General features: G+C 42.6%; 1 protein-coding gene across 1 annotated transcript in view; it reads left to right on the forward strand.

Annotated features, from left to right (window-relative positions):
- LOC139531475 (transient receptor potential cation channel subfamily A member 1-like) overlaps positions 1-22,903 on the forward strand; it is an 87,083-nt gene that overhangs the window by 58,215 nt on the left and 5,965 nt on the right. Inside the window, exons 14-22 of the mRNA XM_071327952.1 lie at positions 356-522; positions 926-1,016; positions 1,469-1,528; positions 1,729-1,827; positions 2,412-2,482; positions 2,764-2,923; positions 12,329-12,418; positions 19,019-19,188; positions 22,079-22,208. Of these exons, the coding sequence (XP_071184053.1) occupies positions 356-522; positions 926-1,016; positions 1,469-1,528; positions 1,729-1,827; positions 2,412-2,482; positions 2,764-2,923; positions 12,329-12,418; positions 19,019-19,188; positions 22,079-22,208 (1,038 nt within the window). The remainder of the gene's footprint in view (positions 1-355; positions 523-925; positions 1,017-1,468; positions 1,529-1,728; positions 1,828-2,411; positions 2,483-2,763; positions 2,924-12,328; positions 12,419-19,018; positions 19,189-22,078; positions 22,209-22,903) is intronic.

Raw genomic sequence — 22,903 nt, forward strand, 5'->3', positions numbered from 1 at the left:
TTACGTTTCATTCAGACAACCTTTACGATTCATTCAGACAACCTTTACATTTATTTCAGACAACCTTTACGTTTCATTCTGTCTTTCGCTAAATTCAGGACATATCAGTTTCGTATACAAAATTACATTTTTAGCTGCCATATGTAAAAAAGAAAAGAAAAAACAAGCATGATATTTAGCCTAGCTAGACATTCTAACAGCAATCATCACCCCCGTTGGGAGCAAGATTATTCATTTTGAAATGCTTTAAATTCTGCAGAGACTTCTCTATGTATGAATGAATCATTAAACGTTCCTCGAGATGTGTTGATTAGGTGACGATGTAAATTCACAAATCTTATGTTGTTGTGATCAGAGCACAGCACTGCACGTGGCAGCCCGGGAGGGCCACGTAGCTGCAGTGAGACTGCTGCTGCAGAGAGGGGCGGAGATCAGCCTCAACAAGAGCCACGCCTCCTTCTTCCACGAAGCACTGCAACACAGGAGGAAGGATGTGGTCAACGCCATCATCGACAGTGACAGGTTTGATCAGTCATGTGGGCTGAGGGTTGCAGAATTGCCGAAATCCCCTAGGTTTTGGTTCCTGGTTGGAACATTCCAGAGGGTTAGTTCAGGTCATCATCGACAGGAACTGGTTAGCAGTTTCCTGGAATTAGGAGGGAGTAAGCAGGTAATCTATAGTTCTCCAACCAACATTTCTGGAACACCTACAGATTTGGGGAAAGTTACGGGAATTGTACAGCCCCAGTCCAGTGGGTCCCTAACCCTTTTGTGCCATGACTAGGTCAGGTCATCAGCACAGGAACAACTCTGGGCCCTGTAGTATGGATACTTTCAAAGACTTGTGAAAGTTCTCGGATCCTTCCAGATTAGCACAGTGCCATGTGTCCATGCATCATTTGTTTGTTTGTTTTGTTTATTGCAGATGTAGTGACACCCTGAGGACGTTCAAACATGATGCTGGCCAACGTTGTCCAGTGTTGGAACTGGTTGACTTGTTGCCAGAGTCTTGCAAGGTTTGACCCCTTCACACACCTGAACAATTCCAATACAGTATATTATTGTGAAATGATGGCAAAACATGCAGCAATGAAACGATGTAAACGGTATATATGCCTACTGTATGTAGTCATCTTTGGTGTTGTTCTCAAGTCAACTGACTTGATAAAAATAAAAATAAAGTTATCTGATAGGCTTGGGCATTGACTTTATAAACAAATCTGTAGGAAAAGTGTGCAGCGTTGCAAGATTCCAGTAACTTTCCTAAAATTCCCTGTTTTTCATGAAATCCCAGTTGGAGTTTTCCCAAAATCAGGAGGGAATTTGCAGGAAATCCAGAATCCTCCAACCAGGGATTTCTAGGAAAAATTGGGAATTTAAGGAAAGTTAAAGTAATTTTGCAACGCTAACCAACAGTGGTTTAACCAGATGACAATGTCCCCTTGTTATCTCCCTGTAACCTGCTCAGCACCTACTGGACTGCTGCATCCGAGAGTCAGAGGATGATGGCAACAGTCCTGACTATCATGTGTGTACCTTCTACTGTGTGACTTTTATTGTGGAAACGTAAAAGTCTTAGTGTCCCTGACAGGCTTCCATTAATCTTTTGTATCATCGACCTTACGCTACCATACACACTTAAAACTGTATAATTATAGAAAAGGATTGACTTATTTGCTCTCTCTTTTTCATACAATTATAAATGTAGTTTTTCTTTCTATTGTGTAGATAGAGTACAATTTCCAGTGGCTACAGGCACCGATAGCACTAAAGAAACACGCAAAGACTGACAAAAGCCTGAAGGTCCAGCCCCTCGCCGCTCTGAATGTAAGTAGTTCCAATACAAGTACAATAGTCTCTCCTTGGCTTTCTATTGGTGATCTACTGTAAGATGAAGGCTGCACTGTTACAGAACGTGGATCCCTGAGACAGACAGATCTATACACAGCCTGGTGAAGGTCTACTGAGAATGAAACGTTTGGGTACCAAAGATCCATTAACTGTTTGGAAGTATCAAGATCACCAGCGTTCTGGGCATCAAGATCACTGAGGTGCTTGGCATCAAGATCACTGAGGTGCTTGGCATCAAGATCACTGAGGTGCTTGGCATCAAGATCACCAGGGTGCTTGGCATCAAGATCACCAGGGTTCTGGATGGTGAACTACAACCTGTTGTTCTCTCTCTCTCTCTCTGAGGCGATGGTGAACTACAACCTGTTGTTCTCTCTCTCTCTCTGAGGCGATGGTGAACTACAACCTGTTGTTCTCTCTCTCTCTCTGAGGTGATGGTGAACTACAACCTGTTGTTCTCTCTCTCTCTCTGAGGCGATGGTGAACTACAACCTGTTGTTCTCTCTCTCTCTCTGAGGCGATGGTGAACTACAACCTGTTGTTCTCTCTCTCTCTCTGAGGCGATGGTGAACTACAACCGCATAGAGCTCCTTACACACCCTGTCTGCAAGAAATACCTGGAGATGAAGTGGTTAGTATTCACAGTGTTCTAGGTCACATCCTAAATGGTACCCTATTCCCTACATAGTGCACTACTTTTAACCAGGGCCTATAGGAATGTGTTACAATTCTTCTATGAAGTGGTCAGTAATTATAGTACAGTTGCAAAAATTCCTGAAACTATCAAAAAAAATCTGAAAAAAGACCAGAATTGTCTTGCCCTGTTTCAGAGTGATGGAGGTTCATTTCTACTCTATTTTGCAGTGGGCAGGTTTTTTTGTGATCATCAATTCTTCTATTTCCTAACTGCAGGGTGGCCTACGGGAGCGTTGCTCACCTTCTGAACCTGTTTGTATACCTGCTGGGTCTGCTTCCTCTCACCCACCTCATAGTGAGCCTGAGACCCAGCATGGACTACACCGGCCCTGACAACACCACAGCTATCACAATGGTGCCCATTTCCTTCAGAGAGGTACAGTACTGTACGCTAATACCCGCTGCATGGCTATCAAACGGCAGGTTTGGGAGGAGGGGGGTGTTGGGCTAGTGAATAACACAAGAAGGAATAAAAATAACATATGATTGTTAGGATGTACAGGTCTAGTGGGCAAACAGTTTAATGGATGGGGTTCTTCAATCGGTAGCATATGAACAACACACTACTATAGAACACCTTTTCCCTCTCTGTCCTCATCAACTCATCATCAGCGTTGAATATTTGAATATGCTGTGTAGTGCCAGGGCAAAAAAAGACATACAAATATACGTTTACACCTTAAGGTTCTGAGGGCCGGGTTTGGGAAAGGCTGCTATAGAAAGACAGGTGCCTATATAGTCAAGGTTGCAGGTTATTGAGTCAATTCATAAAGCACATGACAACTGTCTCTAGATATAGAAGAGGCTTGACACCCAGAGCTCTCACAGGACACACTATAGGGCTACCTCCCACATGGCAACAGCTTCCCATAGAGGGCCCATAGGGGCCTGGTCTAAAGTAGTGCACTACATAGGGAATAGGGTTCCATAGGGCTCTGGTCTAAAGTAGTGCACTATATAGGGAATAGGGTTCCATAGGGCTCTGGTCTAAAGTAGTGCACTATATAGGGAATAGGGTTCCATAGGGCTCTGGTCTAAAGTAGTGCACTACATAGGGAATAGGGTTGCATAGGGCTCTGGTCTAAAGTAGTGCAATATATAGGGAATAGGGTTCTATTTGGGATACACGCTAGGTGATGTCATGACAGAGATAATGTGTTCACTCCTCACTCCCCGGTCCAGTAGGACAAGGAGAAGACTATTATTAATGTGGCCTTGTTGGCCAGGGCCTCGTTTCTCAGAGCCTCGTTGGCCAGGGCCTCATTTCCAGGGCCTCGTTTCCCAGAGCCTTGTTGGCCAGGGCCTCATTTCCAGGGCCTCGTTTCCTAGAGCTTTGTTGGCCAGGGCCTCGTTTCCCAGAGCCTTATTTGCCAGGGCCTCGTTTCCCAGAGTCTTGTTGGCCAGGGCCTCGTTTCCTACAGCCTTGTTGGCCAGGGCCTCGTTTCCCAGAGCTTTGTTGGCCAGGGCCTCGTTTCCCAGAGCCTTGTTGGCCAGGGCCTCGTTTCCCAGGTCCTTGTTGGCCAGGGCCTCGTTTCCCAGGTCCTTGTTGGCCAGGGCCTCGTTTCCCAGGTCCTTGTTGGCCAGGGCCTCGTTTCCCAGGTCCTTGTTGGCCAGGGCCTCGTTTCCCAGGTCCTTGTTGGCCAGGGCCTCGTTTCCCAGAGCCTTGTGTGCCAGGGCCTCGTTTCCCAGAGCTTTGTTGGCCAGGGCCTCGTTTCCCAGAGCCTTGTGTGCCAGAGCCTCGTTTCCCAGAGCTTTGTTGGCCAGGGCCTCGTTTCCAAGGTCCTTGTTGGCCAGGGCCTCGTTTCCCAGAGCCTTGTGTGCCAGGGCCTCGTTTCCCAGAGCTTTGTTGGCCAGGGCCTCGTTTCCCAGAGCCTTGTTGGCCAGGGCCTCGTTTCCCAGGTCCTTGTTGGCCAGGGCCTCGTTTCCCAGAGCCTTGTTGGCCAGGGCCTCGTTTCCCAGGTCCTTGTTGGCCAGGGCCTCGTTTCCCAGGTCCTTGTTGGCCAGGGCCTCGTTTCCCAGGTCCTTGTTGGCCAGGGCCTCGTTTCCCAGAGCCTTGTTGACCAGGGCCTCGTTTCCCAGGTCTTTGTTGGCCAGGGCCTCGTTTCCCAGGTCCTTGTTGGCCAGGGCCTCGTTTCCCAGGTCCTTGTTGGCCAGGGCCTCGTTTCCCAGAGCCTTGTTGGCCAGGGCCTCGTTTCCCAGGTCCTTGTTGGCCAGGGCCTCGTTTCCCAGGTCCTTGTTGGCCAGGGCCTCGTTTCCCAGGTCCTTGTTGGCCAGGGCCTCGTTTCCCAGAGCCTTGTTGGCCAGGGCCTCGTTTCCCAGGTCCTTGTTGGCCAGGGCCTCGTTTCCCAGGTCCTTGTTGGCCAGGGCCTCGTTTCCCAGAGCCTTGTTGGCCAGGGCCTCGTTTCCCAGGTCCTTGTTGGCCAGGGCCTCGTTTCCCAGAGCCTTGTGTGCTAGGGCCTCGTTTCCCAGAGCTTTGTTGGCATTAAGATCATAGCTAGAACCATATTATGATATCTTTAGTAGCCGAGATGTTTCCCAAACCCATTGTTACTAAAGTTACCCTTGAAAACGCTTGTTACGTACCGACTTCCTACGACAACTCGTAGAACAGCTACCTACCGTGCCTTCAGAAAGTATTCACACCCCTTGACTTTTCCCACATTTTGTTGTGTTACTGCCTGAACTATTCTCACCCATCTACACACAGTACTCCATAATGACAAAGTGCAAACATGTTCTTAGAAATTAACCTGAAATACAGAAATATCTCATATACATAAGTATTCACACCCGCTGAGACAAAACTTTGTAAAAGTCAAGGGTTGTGAATCTTTCCGGAAGGCACCCTTTTTGGCGTCACACTAATCACATAATCAATAGGTTTATCCGTCTCTCTGTGACCGCCGACAACCTCAGAACAAAGTCGACTACAAATACGAAGTCGCCAATGTCTTTTCAATTGTTGCAAACAAGCGAAGAATAAAAACTATGCTTCAACTGAAAATCCCGACTGCAAACCCCGACTGAAAACCCCGACTGAAAACCCCGACTGCAAACCCCGACTGCAAACCCGACTGAAAACCCCGACTGAAAACCCCGACTGCAAACCCCGACTGCAAACCCGACTGAAAACCCGACTGCAAACCCGACTGAAAACCCGACTGCAAACCCAGACTGAAAACCCCGACTGAAAACCCCGACTGAAAACCCCGACTGAAAACCCCGACTGAAACCCCGACTGAAAACCCGACTGCAAACCCCGACTGAAAACCCGACTGAAAACCCAGACTGAAAACCCAACTGAAAACCCAGACTGAAAACCCAGACTGCAAACCCCGACTGCGAAAAGATAAATACATTATAGGCAACGTGGGCCTATATATTTCAATCCAATTGAAAAAAAAGTTATGTTCATTCAATTGAATTCTACTTTGTCTAAATCTAGGCTACTGTTTGTAATGTTTCTCCCTCAATATATTTCATGATGTGTAACAACATGTGCAGAATGATCTGCCAAATGTTGTTTTACTGCACCAATCTAATTGACATAATAAACATATCCCCATGAAAATCTGTCCGTTTAACTTCTACTTGCTACGCATCCCGGATCCGGGAGCACCCCCCACAGTAAAAAAGCTGACTAGCATAGCCTAGCATAGCGTCACAAGTAAATACTAGCATCTAAATATCATTAAATCACAAGTCCAAGACACCAGATGAAAGATACAGATCTTGTGAATCCAGCCATCATTTCTGATTTTTAAAATGTTTTACAGGGAAGACACAATATGTAAATCTATTAGCTAACCACGATAGCAAAAGACACAACTTTTTTTTTCCACAATTTTTTTCCTGCATGGGTAGCTATCACAATTTCGACCAAATAAAGATATATATAGCCACTAACCAAGAAACAACTTCATAAGATGACAGTCTGATAACATATTTATTGTATAGCATATGTTTTTTTTGAAAAATGTGCATATTTCAGGTATAAATCACAGTTCTACATTGCAGCTGCAATCTGAAATAGTGCCGAAGCTGCCAGAATAATTACAGAGACCAACGTCAAATACCTAATTACTCATCTTAAAACATTTCTGAAAAATACACAGCGTACAGCAAATGAAAGCCCAACATCTTGTGAATCCAGCCAATATGTCCGATTTTTTAAAGTGTTTTACAGCGAAAACACAATATAGCATTATATTAGCTTAGCACAATAGCCAGAAACACAAGCAATTTACCAGCAGCACAGGTTAGCGATCGTAACAATCCAGCAAAAGATATATAATTTTTGACTAACCTTGATATACTTCATCAGATGACAGTCCTGTAACATCATATTACACAATGCATATAGGTTTTGTTCGAAAATGTGCATATTTAGCAGCACAAATTGTGGTTATACAATGTGATCAGTGGCAACAGTTCATGCACTCTGGCCGGCGCCATCTTGGAAAGGCACCTAATCTAATCAAAAAATAATCGTAAACTTGACTAAAAAATACAGGTTGGACAGCAAATGAAAGATGCATTAGTTATTAATGCAACCGCTGAGTTAGATTTTTAAAATTAACGTTACTAGATATACAGTGTGCGTTACAGCCAGACTAGTGCCGCAATAATGGCGGACAAATCCGTTTACATTTTTCCACATAAATACGGAATAACATCATAAATAGCTCTTACTTTTGGACGAGCTTCCATCAGAATCTTGGGCAAGTTGTCCTTTGTCCAAAATAATCGTTGCTTGGTTGTAAAACGTCGTCTTCAACTTCGGAATTAGCAGCTAACAATAGCTATGTGGCCACAACATGCCCAAATCCTCAAAACGCAATACTAAGGAAATTCCGAAAATAGCAATATACTCGCATAAACTGATATAACTTGGTTTAAAATAACTTCGTTATGATGTTTCTAACACCTATATCGAATTAAATTACAGACGAATATATCTAAGGCCGATAACTGAGCGTTTCAAAATGCCATCCTGAGGTCTTGCTTTGCGTAATGACGAACGTCGAAAAGAGAGCTCCCTTCGTTCCTTGGCCTTTTATAAGGTCTGAGATCTACGTAGAAACTCCATTCCAATTCTCATTGGTTACTGACATCCAGGGGAAGGTGGGTGCAGTTCATGTCGACCCATAGGATACATACAGAGCTTTAAACTGATCTGAGAACAGAGCCTCGTTTTCAGACCTTCGCAGTTCCTGTCATGAATTTCGCTGCAGAAAGAGTTCTGGTTCACCCACAGACATAATTCAAACGGTTTTAGAAACTAGAGATTGTTTTCTATCCAATAGTAATAATAATATGCATATTGTACGAGCAAGAATTGAGTATGAGGCAGTTTAATTTGGAGACGATATTTTCCAAAGTGGAAACAGCACCCCCTATATTGAGAAAAGGAAATATATCCGTTATTTTGAAATTGACGCGTCTCAATCCACCACGTCTGTCAGTGTCGCCCTTCATCCATCGGTCTTCTCACGAAAAACGTGTCCAGCGTCAGAATGGTCTGACCTACAAAAACTATTACTAATCTATGGAAAGGGGAGACTCTGAACACGATGGTGTTCTCTGTGTTTCTTTACGACCCCAACAGTGTCACAGGACTCGTCTGAAGGTAACCGGTACCGTCTTTAAAAAATGAAAATAAGTATTGTAGTTTTGTGACTACCCAAAAGAAGGATTTAAAATGTGTAAAAAAAAATATATATATATATTTTCTGATCTTTCTTATACTGTATGTCCTAGATATAGGACAGACACTTCAAAACATTGTTATATTTTGATTTATTTTTTGATTGTCTTCTTTGGCCTGGATGAATGTGTTATTCAATGGGTTTCTCTGGGCTATAGTAGTACTTTTTGTAGGGGTTGATACATTTTTTATTGGGGAAAAATACAGTTGGAAATATCATACTATACATTTTTTAAGCCTTTTTTAAAACTCAGCATGAATCTTTTTTTTGTTGTTGTAAGAACTAGAAATGATTCATCACACCTCTCTTTCATTATGAACTGGAAATGATTCATCACGACTCTCGTACTGCACGCTCTGCAGAAACTAGCAGCGGAAGCAAAATAGCCATATCTCAACCCTACTATAAAATATGGCGGTGGATCTTTGATGTTATGGGGCTATTTTGCTTCCACTAGTCCTGGGGCCTTTGTTATCATGAACTTTACCAGGTACCAGGACATTTTAGCCAAAAACCCGGGTGCCTCTGCCAGGAGGCTGAAACTTGGCCGCAAATTGATCTTCTAGTCAGTCTTCCAGTTGATCTTCCAGCAAGACAGTAACCCCAAGCACACATCAATATCCACAAAGTAATTGTTAAATGACCACAAAAATCTATAGTTTTCCATGGTCATCCGTTTTCGGACTTTAACCCCATTGAAAACTGTGGTTTTAAAAGAGCAGAGTCGAAGGTTATCAAGGATCTGGTAAGAGGAATGGTCTAATATCTCTCCAAACGTGCCCTCCAATCTCATAATTGTTTTTAAAGAGGGAGGGTGCTGGAATTTTCTAAACAGGGGATCCAATTTAAAGAGGGAGGGTGCTGGAATATTGTAAACAGGTGATCCAATTTAAAGGGGAGGGTGCTGGAATATTCTAAACAGGGGATCCTATTTAAAGAGGGAAGGTGCTGGAATATTCTAAACAGGGGATCCTATTTAAAGGGGAGGGTGCTGGTATATTCTAAACAGGGGATCTTATTTAAAGAGGGAGGGTGCTGGAATATTCTAAACAGGGGATCCTATTTAAAGAGGGAGGGTGCTGGAATATTCTAAACAGGTGATCCAATTTAAAGAGGGAGGGTGCTGGAATATTCTAAACACGTGATCCTATTTAAAGAGGGAGGGTGCTGGAATATTCTAAACATGTGATCCAATTTAAAGGGGGAGGGTGCTGGAATATTCCAAACAGGGGATCCTATTTAAAGGGGGAGGGTGCTGGAATATTGTAAAACAGGTGATCCAATTTAAAGGGGGAGGGTGCTGGAATATTGTAAAACAGGTGATCGAAATTAAAGGGGGAGGGTGCTGGAATATTCTAAACAGGGGATCCTATTTAAAGGGGGAGGGTGCTGGAATATTCTAAACAGGTGATCCAATTTAAAGAGGGAGGGTGCTGGAATATTCCAAACAGGTGATCCAATTTAAAGGGGAGGGTGCTGGAATATTCTAAACAGGGGATCCAATTTAAAGGGGGAGGGTGCTGGAATATTCCAAACAGGTGATCCTATTTAAAGGGGAGGGTGCTGGAATATTCTAAACAGGGGATCCAATTTAAAGGGGGAAGGTGCTGGAATATTCTAAACAGGGGATCCTATTTAAAGGGGGAGGGTGCTGGAATATTCTAAACAGGGGATCCAATTTAAAGGGGAGGGTGCTGGAATATTCTAAACAGGGGGTCCAATTTAAAGGGGGAGGGTGCTGGAATATTCTAAACAGGGGATCCAATTTAAAGGGGAGGGTGCTGGAATATTCTAAACAGATGATCCTATTTAAAGGGGAGGGTGCTGGAATATTCTAAACAGGGGATCCTATTTAAAGGGGAAGGTGCTGGAATATTCTAAACAGGGGATCCTATTTAAAGGGGAAGGTGCTGGACTATTCTAAACAGGGGATCCTATTTAAAGGGGGAGGGTGCTGGAATATTCTAAACAGGGGATCCAATTTAAAGGGGAGGGTGCTGGAATATTCTAAACAGGGGATCCTATTTAAAGGGGGAGGGTGCTGGAATATTCTAAACAGGGGATCCTATTTAAAGAGGGAGGGTGCTGGAATATTCTAAACAGGGGATCCTATTTAAAGGGGGAGGGTGCTGGAATATTCTAAACAGGGGATCCTATTTAAAGGGGGAGGGTGCTGGATTATTCTAAACAGGGGATCCTATTTAAAAGGGGAGGGTGCTGGAATATTCTAAACAGGGGATCCTATTTAAAGAGGGAGGGTGCTGGATTATTCTAAACAGGGGATCCTATTTAACGGGGGAGGGTGCTGGAATATTCTAAACAGGGGATCCTATTTAAAGGGGGAGGGTGCTGGAATATTCTAAACAGGGGATCCTATTTAAAGGGGGAGGGTGCTGGAATATTCTAAACAGGGGATCCTATTTAAAGGGGGAGGGTGCTGGAATATTCTAAACAGGGGATCCTATTTAAAGGGGGAGGGTGCTGGAATATTCTAAACAGGGGATCCTATTTAAAGGGGGAGGGTGCTGGAATATTCTAAACAGGGGATCCTATTTAAAGGGGGAGGGTGCTGGAATATTCTAAACAGGGGATCCTATTTAAAGGGGGAGGGTGCTGGAATATTCTAAACAGGGGATCCTATTTAAAGGGGGAGGGTGCTGGAATATTCTAAACAGGGGATCCTATTTAAAGGGGGAGGGTGCTGGAATATTCTAAACAGGGGATCCTATTTAAAGGGGGAGGGTGCTGGAATATTCTAAACAGGGGATCCTATTTAAAGGGGAGGGTGCTGGAATATTTTAAACAGGGGATCCTATTTAAAGGGGGAGGGTGCTGGAATATTCTAAACAGGGGATCCTATTTAAAGGGGGAGGGTGCTGGAATATTCTAAACAGGGGATCCTATTTAAAGGGGGAGGGTGCTGGAATATTCTAAACAGGGGATCCTATTTAAAGAGGGAGGGTGCTGGAATATTCTAAACAGGGGATCCTATTTAAAGGGGGAGGGTGCTGGAATATTGTAAACAGGTGATCCAATTTAAAGGGGAGGGTGCTGGAATATTCTAAACAGGAGATCCTATATTTATTTTCTCTCTTTTACATGTTTTTTCATTACTTGTTAAACAAACATTTCTCTGATTGTATTATGTTGAACATACAATATGGCTCAGCTTTTGTAAAATGTATTTGCTAGTCTTTTTTTCTCATCTTTAACAAGGTTAATTTTGGACCTCGCTGTCTCTTGTCTTGTGTATATTCAGCATGCAGAACAGAAACAAAGGGCCATAGGGGTTAGGGCATAGAGGTTGACATGTATTAAGTTTATGTTGAAGGTTAGGATTAGGGACAATGGTTAGGTTATGGTGAAGGTTTGGTTAGGTTAGGTTATGGTGAAGGTTAGGTTTGGTTAGGATTAGGGACAATGGTTAGGTTATGGTGAAGGTAAGGTTTGGTTAGGTTAGGTTATGGTGAAGGTAAGGTTTGGTTAGGTTATGGTGAAGGTTAGGTTTGGTTAGGTTAGGTTAGGTTATGGTGAAGGTAAGGTTTGGTTAGGATTAGGGACAATGGTTAGGTTATGGTGAAGGTAAGTTTTGGTTAGGATTAGGGAAAATGGTTAGGTTATGGTGAAAGTAAGTTTTGGTTAGGTTAGGTTATGGTGAAGGTTAGGTTATGGTGAAGGTTAGGTTTGGTTAGGTTAGGTTATGGTTATGGGGAAGGTTAGGGACAAGGGTTAGGTTAGGTTTATGGGGAATGTTTGGTTAGGTTAGGTTTATGGGGAAGGTTAGGTTAGGTTTAGGGACAATGGTTAGGTTTTGGTGAAGGTAAGGTTTGGTTAGGTTAGGTTTATGGTGAAGGTTAGGTTTAGGGATAAGGGTTAGGTTAAGAAAATGGGGTTAGGTATAGTTTCAGTAGGGGTTCGGGTTAGAGAAAGGCATACAAGTAAGTATTGGCTAAGTGTTTCGCCATCCGATGCCATTCACAATCTGCTGGTTGAACATACATTACCTGTTGATGGAGCAACAGCCACAATCTGAATCGAACCCTAACCTTTTTTGTTTAACCTTTGCCTCACAGCAAAACTCCTTCCTGTCCATTTGCATGGTGATGGTGCTAGTCATGAACATCTACTCCATGGGGAAGGAAGTGATGCAGATGTATCATCAGGTACAGTAACAGCTCCAGGAACTTATCTAGAATAAGCTTACTTTCCCAAAATCCTAACTTAACATGCAAATCAATATACCGGAGTAGGACAATGTTGCTCTAAGCACTGATCTAGGATCAGTTTACCTTCCAAAAAGTCATAACCTTACATGTGCATTACTATACCAGATTAGGACAATGTTGCTCCAGATACTGATCTAGAATCAGTGTAGTGAAGTTTTAAACTTAAGAGGACATTTCAAACTAAAAACAATCTTTGTCGGACGTATTCATACCTTGAGAGGGTTCTAAAGTCGAGTTGTACTGAAATTATCTGGTGCCGACTTATTCCACTCCTCCTGGGAAATTAAGAGTGCAGAGGTGTTTTGTGGATACATGTATTACATGCTATGGGACATACAGTATGGAGACAGCCTGGCTTTAGGACACATGGAGACAGCCTGGCTTTAGGACACATGGAGACAGTCTGGCTTTAGGACACATGGAGAGAGCCTGGCTTTAGGATACATGGACACAGCCTGGCTTTAGGACACATGGAGAGAGCCTGGCTTTAGGACACATGGAGAGAGCCTGGCTTTAGGATACATTGACACAGCCTGGCTTTAGGATACATGGAGACAGCCTGGCTTTAGGATACATGGAGACAGCCTGGCTTTAGGACACATGGAGACAGACTGGCTTTAGGACACATGGAGAGAGCCTGGCTTTAGGATACATGGAGACAGCCTGGCTTTAGGACACATGGAGACAGACTGGCTTTAGGATACATGGAGACAGCCTGGCTTTAGGATACAGGGAGACAGCCTGGCTTTAGGATACATGGACACAGCCTGGCTTTAGGACACATGGAGACAGCCTGGCTTTAGGACACATGGAGACAGCCTGGCTTTAGGACACATGGGGACAGCCTGGCTTTAGGATACATGGAGACAGCCTGGCTTTAGGATACATGGAGACAGACTGGCTTTAGGATACGTGGACACAGCCTGGCTTTAAGATACGTGGAGACAGCCTGGCTTTAGGATACGTGGAGACATCCTGGCTTTAGGATACATGGACACAGCCTGGCTTTAGGATACGTGGACACAGCCTGGCTTTAGGATACGTGGACACAGCCTGGCTTTAGGACACATGGAGACAGCCTGGTTTTAGGATACATGGAGACAGACTGGCTTTAGTATACATGGAGACAGCCTGGCTTTAGGATACATGGAGACAGACTGGCTTTAGGATACGTGGACACAGCCTGGCTTTAGTATACATGGAGACAGCCTGGCTTTAGGACACATGGAGACAGCCTGGTTTTAGGACACATGGAGACAGCTTGGCTTTAGGACACATGGAGACAGCCTGGCTTTAGGACACATGGACACAGCCTGGCTTTAGGATACATGGAGACAGCTTGGCTTTAGGACACATGGAGACAGACTGGCTTTAGGACAGTGGTTCACAACTGGTTTTGCCTTGGGACCCAAATTAAAACAGGTTGTCTCATTCGAAACCCAATATTCGCATCGCAAAAAACTATTTTTAATGCTATATTGATAGTAAATGTTGCATTTATATGACAAGGGAACAGCATTCCCACCTCTTTCATTGGCAATTATTAAATGTTTCCCAAATTCTTGATGAAGAATGTTATTAAACTCACTGGCTTGAGACACAAAATCAACCGAAATAGAACTGCTAAAAGCTCTATATTTAAAATACTGTGATTGAAGAGACAAAATTATAAATTCTACACACTTTCTACCTTGTTTAAGTATTTAGAGTATTTTTTCATGAAATCATAAAAATAAATATTTTTCTTTAATCAGACACACCAGACCCATTCAAAACCTTCCTTGACACAATTTTGGGTTGTGCCTCACCAACTGAGAATCGTTGCTTTAGGATACTCCCAAGGTATTAAAACATCTGACAAGATGAAGAAACCTAGAGAGGAACCAGTCTTCGTGGCGTGGCCAGTCCTCTTCTGGTGTTGTGACCAAGATGGGGGTGGTATACAGAAGACAGCCCTATTTGGAAAAAAGACCAAGTCCATATTATGGCAAGAACAGCTCAAATAAGCAAAGATAAACAACAGACCATCATTACTTTAAGACATGAAGGTTAGTCAATCTGGAAAATTTCAAGAACTTTGAAAGTTTCTTCAGGTGCAGTTGCAAAAACCATCAAGCGCTATGATGCAACTGGCTCTCATGAGAACCGACACTGGAAAATGAAGACCCAGAGTTACCTCTGCTGCAGAGGATAAGTTCATTAGAGTTACCAGCCTCAGAAATAGCAACCCAAATAAATGTTTCACAGAGTTCAAGTAACAGACACATGCCAACATCAACTGTTCAGAGACTGCGTGAATCAGGCCTTCATGGTCAAATTGCTGCAAAGAAACCACTACTAAAGGATACCAATAATAAGAAGAGACTTGCTTGGGCCAAGAAACACAAGCAATGAACATTAGACCGGTGGTAATCTGTCCTTTGGTCTGATGAATCCAAATGTGAGATTTTTGGTTCCAACAGCCGTGTCTTTGTGAGACACAGAGTAGGTGAACGGATGATCTCTGCATGTGGTGTTCCCACTGTGAAGCATGGAGGAGGAGGTGTGATGGTGTGGGAGGGCTTTGCTGGTGACACAGTCTGTGATTTATTTAGAATTCAAGGCACACTTAACTAGTATGGCTACCACAGCATTCTGCAGCGATACGCCATCCCATCTGTTTTGCGCTTAGTGGAACTATAATTCGTTTTTCAACAGGACAATGACCCAACACACCTCCTGTCACGCCCTGACCTTAGAGATCCTTATTATTCTCTATGTTTGTTTAGGTCAGGGTGTGACTCGGGTGGGAAAGTCTGCTTTCTATTTCTTTGTGTTTGGCCGAGTATGGTTCCCAATCAGAGGCAGCTGTCTATCGTTGTCTCTGATTGGGGATAATATATAAGTTATCATTTCCCTTTTGGGTTTTGTGGGATCTTGTTTTCTGTTTAGTGTCTGTGCCTGACAGAACTGTTCGCTTTCGTTTTTTTGTCTTTGTTATTTTGTTTTGGTGTCATCAATAAAAAGACGATGTACGCCTACGACGCTGCACCTTGGTCCACTCTGCCTTCTACAAACGAGAGCCGTTACACCTCCAGGCTGTGTAAGGGCTATTTGACCAAGAAGGAGAGTGATGGAGTGTTGCATCAGATGACCTGGCCTCCACAATCCCCCGACCTCAACCCAATTGAGATGATTTCGGATGAGTTGGACGCAGATTGACGGAAAAGCAGCCAAAAAGTGGTCAGCATATCTGTGAACTCCTTCAAAACTGTTGGAAAAGCATTCCAGGTGAAACCGGTTGAGAGAATGCTGTCATCAAGGCAAAGGGTAGCTACTTTGAAGAATCTCAAATATAAATATATTTTGATTTGTTTTTAACCATTTTTTCGTTACTGAATATTCCATATCTTATTTCATAGTTTTAATGTATTCACTATTATTCTACAATGTACAAAATAGTAAAAATAAGGAAAAACCCTTAAATGAGTAGGTGTGTCCAAACTTTTGACTGGTACTGTATGTGTAGCGTGGTGAAACCTTCACACAGTATGAGCGGGTGGAGGACATGCAGACCATCACTCATCATGATGAATCATGACACACCCAAACTTGGTGGTGTCAAAAGCATTCTGTAATAGGGCATTTTTACAGAAATCTGTTTGAAATGTTGGAATATCGTTCTGCACCTGGATCTACTTGGCCACATTTACATTTTTGTCATATAGTAGACGCTCTCATCCAGAGTGACTTAGTCAGTACATTCAACTCAGTTATGTAATTCAAAAGCAGTGAAAGGTGTGTTCAGTAAGTTACATCATTTGAATTTAAAGGCAAAATCCTATTTTGAGAAACACTCAAAGAAAGTGTTGTAACTCACGCATTGAAGTCAATTGGTTGCTGAGGCTCTAAGTTCTAGTTCCTGCTTAATCTAAATAACATTATCTGGTTGCTGAGGCTCTAAGTTCTAGTTCCTGTCTAATCTAAATAACATTCTCTGGTTGCTGAGGCTCTAAGTTCTAGTTCCTGCTTAATCTAAATAACATTATCTGGTTGCTGAGGCTCTAAGTTCTAGTTCCTGTCTAATCTAAATAACATTCTCTGGTTGCTGAGGCTCTAAGTTCTAGTTCCTGCTTAATCTAAATAACATTCTCTGGTTGCTGAGGCTCTAAGTTCTAGTTCCTGCTTAATCTAAATAACATTCTCTGGTTGCTGAGGCTCTAAGTTCTAGTTCCGGCCTAATCTAAATAACATTCTCTGATTGCTGAGGCTCTAGGTTCTAGTTCCTGCTTAATCTAAATAACATTCTCTGATTGCTGAGGCTCTAAGTTCTAGTTCCGGTCTAATCTAAATAACATTCTCTGGTTGCTGAGGCTCTAAGTTCTAGTTCCGGTCTAATGTAAATAACATTCTCTGGTTGCTGAGGCTCTAAGTTCTAGTTCCGGCCTAATCTAAATAACCTTCTCTGGTTGCTGAGGCTCTAAGTTCTAGTTCCTGCTTAATCTAAATAACATTCTCTGGTTGCTGAGGCTCTAAGTTCTAGTTCCTGCTTAATCTAAATAACATTCTCTGGTTGCTGAGGCTCTAAGTTCTAGTTCCTGCTTAATCTAAATAACATTATCTGGTTGCTGAGGCTCTAAGTTCTAGTTCCTGCTTAATCTAAATAACATTCTCTGGTTGCTGAGGCTCTAAGTTCTAGTTCCTGCTTAATCTAAATAACATTATCTGGTTGCTGAGGCTCTAAGTTCTAGTTCCTGCTTAATCTAAATAACATTATCTGGTTGCTGAGGCTCTAAGTTCTAGTTCCTGCTTAATCTAAATAACATTCTCTGGTTGCTGAGGCTCTAAGTTCTAGTTCCTGCTTAATCTAAATAACATTATCTGGTTGCTGAGGCTCTAAGTTCTAGTTCCTGCTTAATCTAAATAACATTCTCTGGTTGCTGAGGCTCTAAGTTCTAGTTCCTGCTTAATCTAAATAACATTCTCTGGTTGCTGAGGCTCTAAGTTCTAGTTCCGGCTTAATCTAAATAACATTATCTGGTTGCTGAGGCTCTAAGTTCTAGTTCCGGCTTAATCTAAATAACATTATCTGGTTGCTGAGGCTCTAAGTTCTAGTTCCGGCTTAATCTAAATAACATTATCTGGTTGCTGAGGCTCTAAGTTCTAGTTCCGGCTTAATCTAAATAACATTATCTGGTTGCTGAGGCTCTAAGTTCTAGTTCCGGCTTAATCTAAATAACATTATCTGGTTGCTGAGGCTCTAGGTTCTAGTTCCGGCCTAATCTAAATAACATTCTCTGATTGCTGAGGCTCTAAGTTCTAGTTCCTGCTTAATCTAAATAACATTATCTGGTTGCTGAGGCTCTAAGTTCTAGTTCCGGCTTAATCTAAATAACATTATCTGGTTGCTGAGGCTCTAAGTTCTAGTTCCGGCTTAATCTAAATAACATTATCTGGTTGCTGAGGCTCTAAGTTCTAGTTCCGGCTTAATCTAAATAACATTATCTGGTTGCTGAGGCTCTAGGTTCTAGTTCCGGCCTAATCTAAATAACATTCTCTGATTGCTGAGGCTCTAAGTTCTAGTTCCTGCTTAATCTAAATAACATTATCTGATTGCTGAGGCTCTAAGTTCTAGTTCCTGCTTAATCTAAATAACATTATCTGATTGCTGAGGCTCTAAGTTCTAGTTCCTGCTTAATCTAAATAACATTATCTGGTTGCTGAGGCTCTAAGTTCTAGTTCCTGCTTAATCTAAATAACATTATCTGGTTGCTGAGGCTCTAAGTTCTAGTTCCTGCTTAATCTAAATAACATTATCTGGTTGCTGAGGCTCTAAGTTCTAGTTCCTGCTTAATCTAAATAACATTATCTGGTTGCTGAGGCTCTAGGTTCTAGTTCCTGCTTAATCTAAATAACATTATCTGGTTGCTGAGGCTCTAGGTTCTAGTTCCGGCCTAATCTAAATAACATTCTCTGGTTGCTGAGGCTCTAAGTTCTAGTTCCGGTCTAATGTAAATAACATTCTCTGGTTGCTGAGGCTCTAAGTTCTAGTTCCGGCCTAATGTATATAACCTTCTCTGGTTGCTGAGGCTCTAAGTTCTAATTCCGGCCTAATCTAAATAACATTCTCTGATTGCTGAGGCTCTAAGTTCTAGTTCCGGTCTAATGTAAATAACATTCTCTGGTTGCTGAGGCTCTAAGTTCTAGTTCCGGCCTAATGTAAATAACCTTCTCTGGTTGCTGAGGCTCTAAGTTCTAGTTCCGGTCTAATGTAAATAACATTCTCTGATTGCTTAGGCTCTAAATTCTAGTTCCGGCCTAATGTAAATAACATTCTCTGGTTGCTGCTAAATTCTAGTTCCGGCCTAATCTAAATAACATTCTCTGATTGCTGAGGCTCTAAGTTCTAGTTCCGGTCTAATCTAAATAACATTCTCTGATTGCTTAGGCTCTAAGTTCTAGTTCCGGCCTAATGTAAATAACCTTCTCTGGTTGCTGAGGCTCTAAGTTCTAGTTCCGGCCTAATCTAAATAACCTTCTCTTGTTTTCCCTCAATAGCGTTTGAGTTACCTGAAGGACATCTCTAACATTCAGGACTGGTACTCAATCATCTTCTCTCTTATCTTCGTTATCGCCCTGTTCTTCAACGCTGAGGGGTCCTGGCACTGGCAGGCTGGGGCACTGGCCATAATCATGTCATGGGTTAACTTCCTCCTCTATCTCCAAAGGTAATTACCAACTGTCCAAACAATGTAGCCCATTCGTCTCTGTCTAGAGAGATGAGAAAACGTGTTTACTGTTATTTAGAGATTGTTAATTTTCTGATGATTGTTCGTGTTTGATTGACATTCCATGGTAACGGAAATACGCTGAGACTCAACAAAAACAAAAACAATTGATTCCAAAGTTTAACAAACCATACAACTCTATGCACAACAACTACCTACAGCATTGACAGTACACCTTTACTTTGTAAATATCTATTTTGGTTATTGATCTAAAGTAAGTGAAGTGGATTTATACCCGATATGGGAATTACAGCAACGGAATTACATCATGGGTCTCTTATCAGTACTATACATAAATCAATCATTACGAATGTCATGCTCTTCACAGTGATTTATCCTGGATAGGTACACCGAGGTAGATGTACCAAATAACACCACGTTTGGTTGGTCCGGAACAGACCAAATATAAACCAATCAAAGACGTCAATGTTTCACAAGTTTAGACATCACAGTAGAGCATAGCACATCACAGTAGAGTTCAGTACAGTAGAGTTCAGTAGGGTAGAGTTCAGTACAGTAGAGTTCAGTACAGTAGAGTTCAGTAGAGTAGAGTTCAGTACAGTAGAGTTCAGTACAGTAGAGTTCAGTACAGTAGAGTTCAGTACAGTAGAGTACAGTACAGTAGAGTTCAGTACAGTAGAGTTCAGTAGAGTATAGTATACGGTACGCTACTCTAGTGTACTGTACTAAACTCTACCCTACCTTAATGTACTGCACTCTACACTACTGTACTGAACTCTACTCTACTGTACTGACCTCTACTGTACTGAACTCTACCCTACTTTACTAAACTATAATGTACTAAACTCTACTGTACTGCACTCTACTCAACTGAACTCTACCCTACTGTACTAAACTCTACTCTGCTGAACTCTACTCTACTGAACTCTACTGTACTCTACTCTACTGTACTGAACTCTACTGAACTCTACTGTACTGAACTCTACTCTACTGAACTCTACTGTACTGCACTCTACTCAACTGAACTCTACCCTACTCTACTCAACTCTACTGTACTGAACTCTACTGTACTGCACTCTACTCAACTGAACTCTACCCTACTCTACTGAACTATACTGTACTGAACTCTACTCTACTGAACTCTACTGTACTGAACTCTACTGTACTGAACTCTACCCTACTGTACTATACTGAACTCTACTGTACTGAACTCTACTCTACTGAACTCTACCCTACTGAACTCTACTCTACTGAACTCTACTGTACTGAACTCTACTCTACTGTACTGCACTCTACTCAACTGAACTCTACCCTACTGTACTAAACTCTACTCTACTGAACTCTACTCTACTGAACTCTACTGTACTCTACTCTACTGTACTGAACTCTACTGAACTCTACTGTACTGAACTCTACTCTACTGAACTCTACCCTACTCTACTCAACTCTACTGTACTGAACTCTACTGTACTGCACTCTACTCAACTGAACTCTACCCTACTCTACTGAACTCTACTGTACTGAACTCTACTCTACTGAACTCTACTGTACTGAACTCTACTGTACTGAACTCTACCCTACTGTACTATACTGAACTCTACTGTACTGAACTCTACTCTACTGAACTCTACTGTACTGAACTCTACTCTACTGAACTCTACTGTACTGAACTCTACTGTACTGCACTCTACTGTACTGAACTCTACTCTACTGTACTATACTGAACTCTACTGTACTGAACTCTACTGTACTGAACTCTACTCTACTGTACTATACTGAACTCTACTGTACTGAACTCTACTCTACTGAACTCTACCCTACTGAACTCTACTCTACTGTACTGAACTCTACTCTACTGTACTATACTGAACTCTACTGTACTGAACTCTACTCTACTGAACTCTACTGTACTGAACTCTACTCTACTGAACTCTACTCTACTGAACTCTACTGTACTGAACTCTACTGTACTGAACTCTACTGTACTGAACTCTACTCTACTGTACTATACTGAACTCTACTGTACTGAACTCTACCCTACTGTACTATACTGAACTCTACTGTACTGAACTCTACCCTACTGTACTATACTGAACTCTACTGTACTGAACTCTACTGTACTGAACTCTACTCTACTGTACTATACTGAACTCTACTGTACTGAACTCTACTCTACTGACCTCTACCCTACTGAACTCTACTCTACTGAACTCTACTGTACTGAACTCTACTCTACTGTACTATACTGAACTCTACTGTACTGAACTCTACTGTACTGAACTCTATCCTACTGTACTGAACTCTACTCTACTGAACTCTACTGTACTGCACTGAACTCTACTGTACTGAACTCTACCCTACTGAACAATACTGAGTCCACGTTGGTACTCCACGTTGGTACTCATGGGTCCACGTTGGTACTCATGGGTCCGCGTTGGTACTCATGGGTCCGCGTTGGTACTCATGGGTCTGCGTTGGTACTCATGAGTCCGTGTTGGTACTCATGGATCCGTGTTGGTACTCATGGGTCCGTGTTGGTACTCATGGGTCCGTGTTGGTACTCATGGGTCCGCGTTGGTAATCATGGGTCCGCGTTGGTACTCATGGGTCCGTGTTGGTACTCATGGGTCCGTGTTGGTACTCATGGGTCCGCGTTGGTACTCATGGGTCCGCGTTGGTACTCATGGGTCCGCGTTGGTACTCATGGGTCCGCGTTGGTACTCATGGGTCTGCGTTGGTACTCATGGGTCTGCGTTGGTACTCATGGATCCGTGTTGGTACTCATGGGTCCGTGTTGGTACTCATGGGTCCGTGTTGGTACTCATGGATCCGTGTTGGTACTCATGGGCACTGTGTTTTCTCTTTCCAGGTTTGAGCACTTTGGGATCTACGTGGTGATGTTTCGGGAGATTGCAAGGACGTTGTTTAAAATCCTACTGCTATTCTTCTTTCTGATGCTGGCTTTTGCCTTGGTCTTCTATGCCCTCATGCTCAACCAGGTGACAAGAGACACTAGAAACAATGCTCCCACTTTAAACAACACGTTGTTTTGTATAAGTCCTACATTAAGGTAATTTGTAATTTCCTCAAATCAATGAAGATATATGAGATGGAAAGGAGATGGATTCTAAAATCTGTTTTAAAGTCAAATCAAAACAAATGTTATTGGTGACGTACACATGGTTAGCAGATGTTAATCTGAGTGTAGTGAAATGCTTGTGCTTCTAGTTCCGACAGTGCAGTAATATCTAACAGGTAATCTAACAATTCCCCAAAAACGACCTAATACACACAAATGTAAAAGGGTGAATGAGAATATGTATACACTGTATATATATACATGAATACATAGGCAAGGTGCAATAGATGGTATAAAATACAGTATATACATATGATATGAGTAATGTAAGATATGTAAACATTATTAATAAAGTGGCATTATTTAAAGTGGCTTTGTTTTAAAGTGACTAGTGATCTATTTATTAAAGTGGCCAGTGATTGGGTCTCAATGTAGGCAGCAGCCTCTCTGAGTCAATGATGGCTGTTTAGCAGTCTGATGGCCTTGAGATAGAAGATGTTTTTCAATCTCTCCGTCCAAGCTTTCCCTCTGTCGTGTTCTGTCTTCCCTCTGTCGTGTTCTGTCTGCCCTCTGTCGTGTTCTGTCTGCCCTCTGTCGTGTCTGCCCTCTGTCGTG

The sequence above is a fragment of the Salvelinus alpinus genome, chromosome 10 (genome assembly GCF_045679555.1).
Source record: "Salvelinus alpinus chromosome 10, SLU_Salpinus.1, whole genome shotgun sequence".
Taxonomy (NCBI): domain Eukaryota; kingdom Metazoa; phylum Chordata; class Actinopteri; order Salmoniformes; family Salmonidae; genus Salvelinus; species Salvelinus alpinus.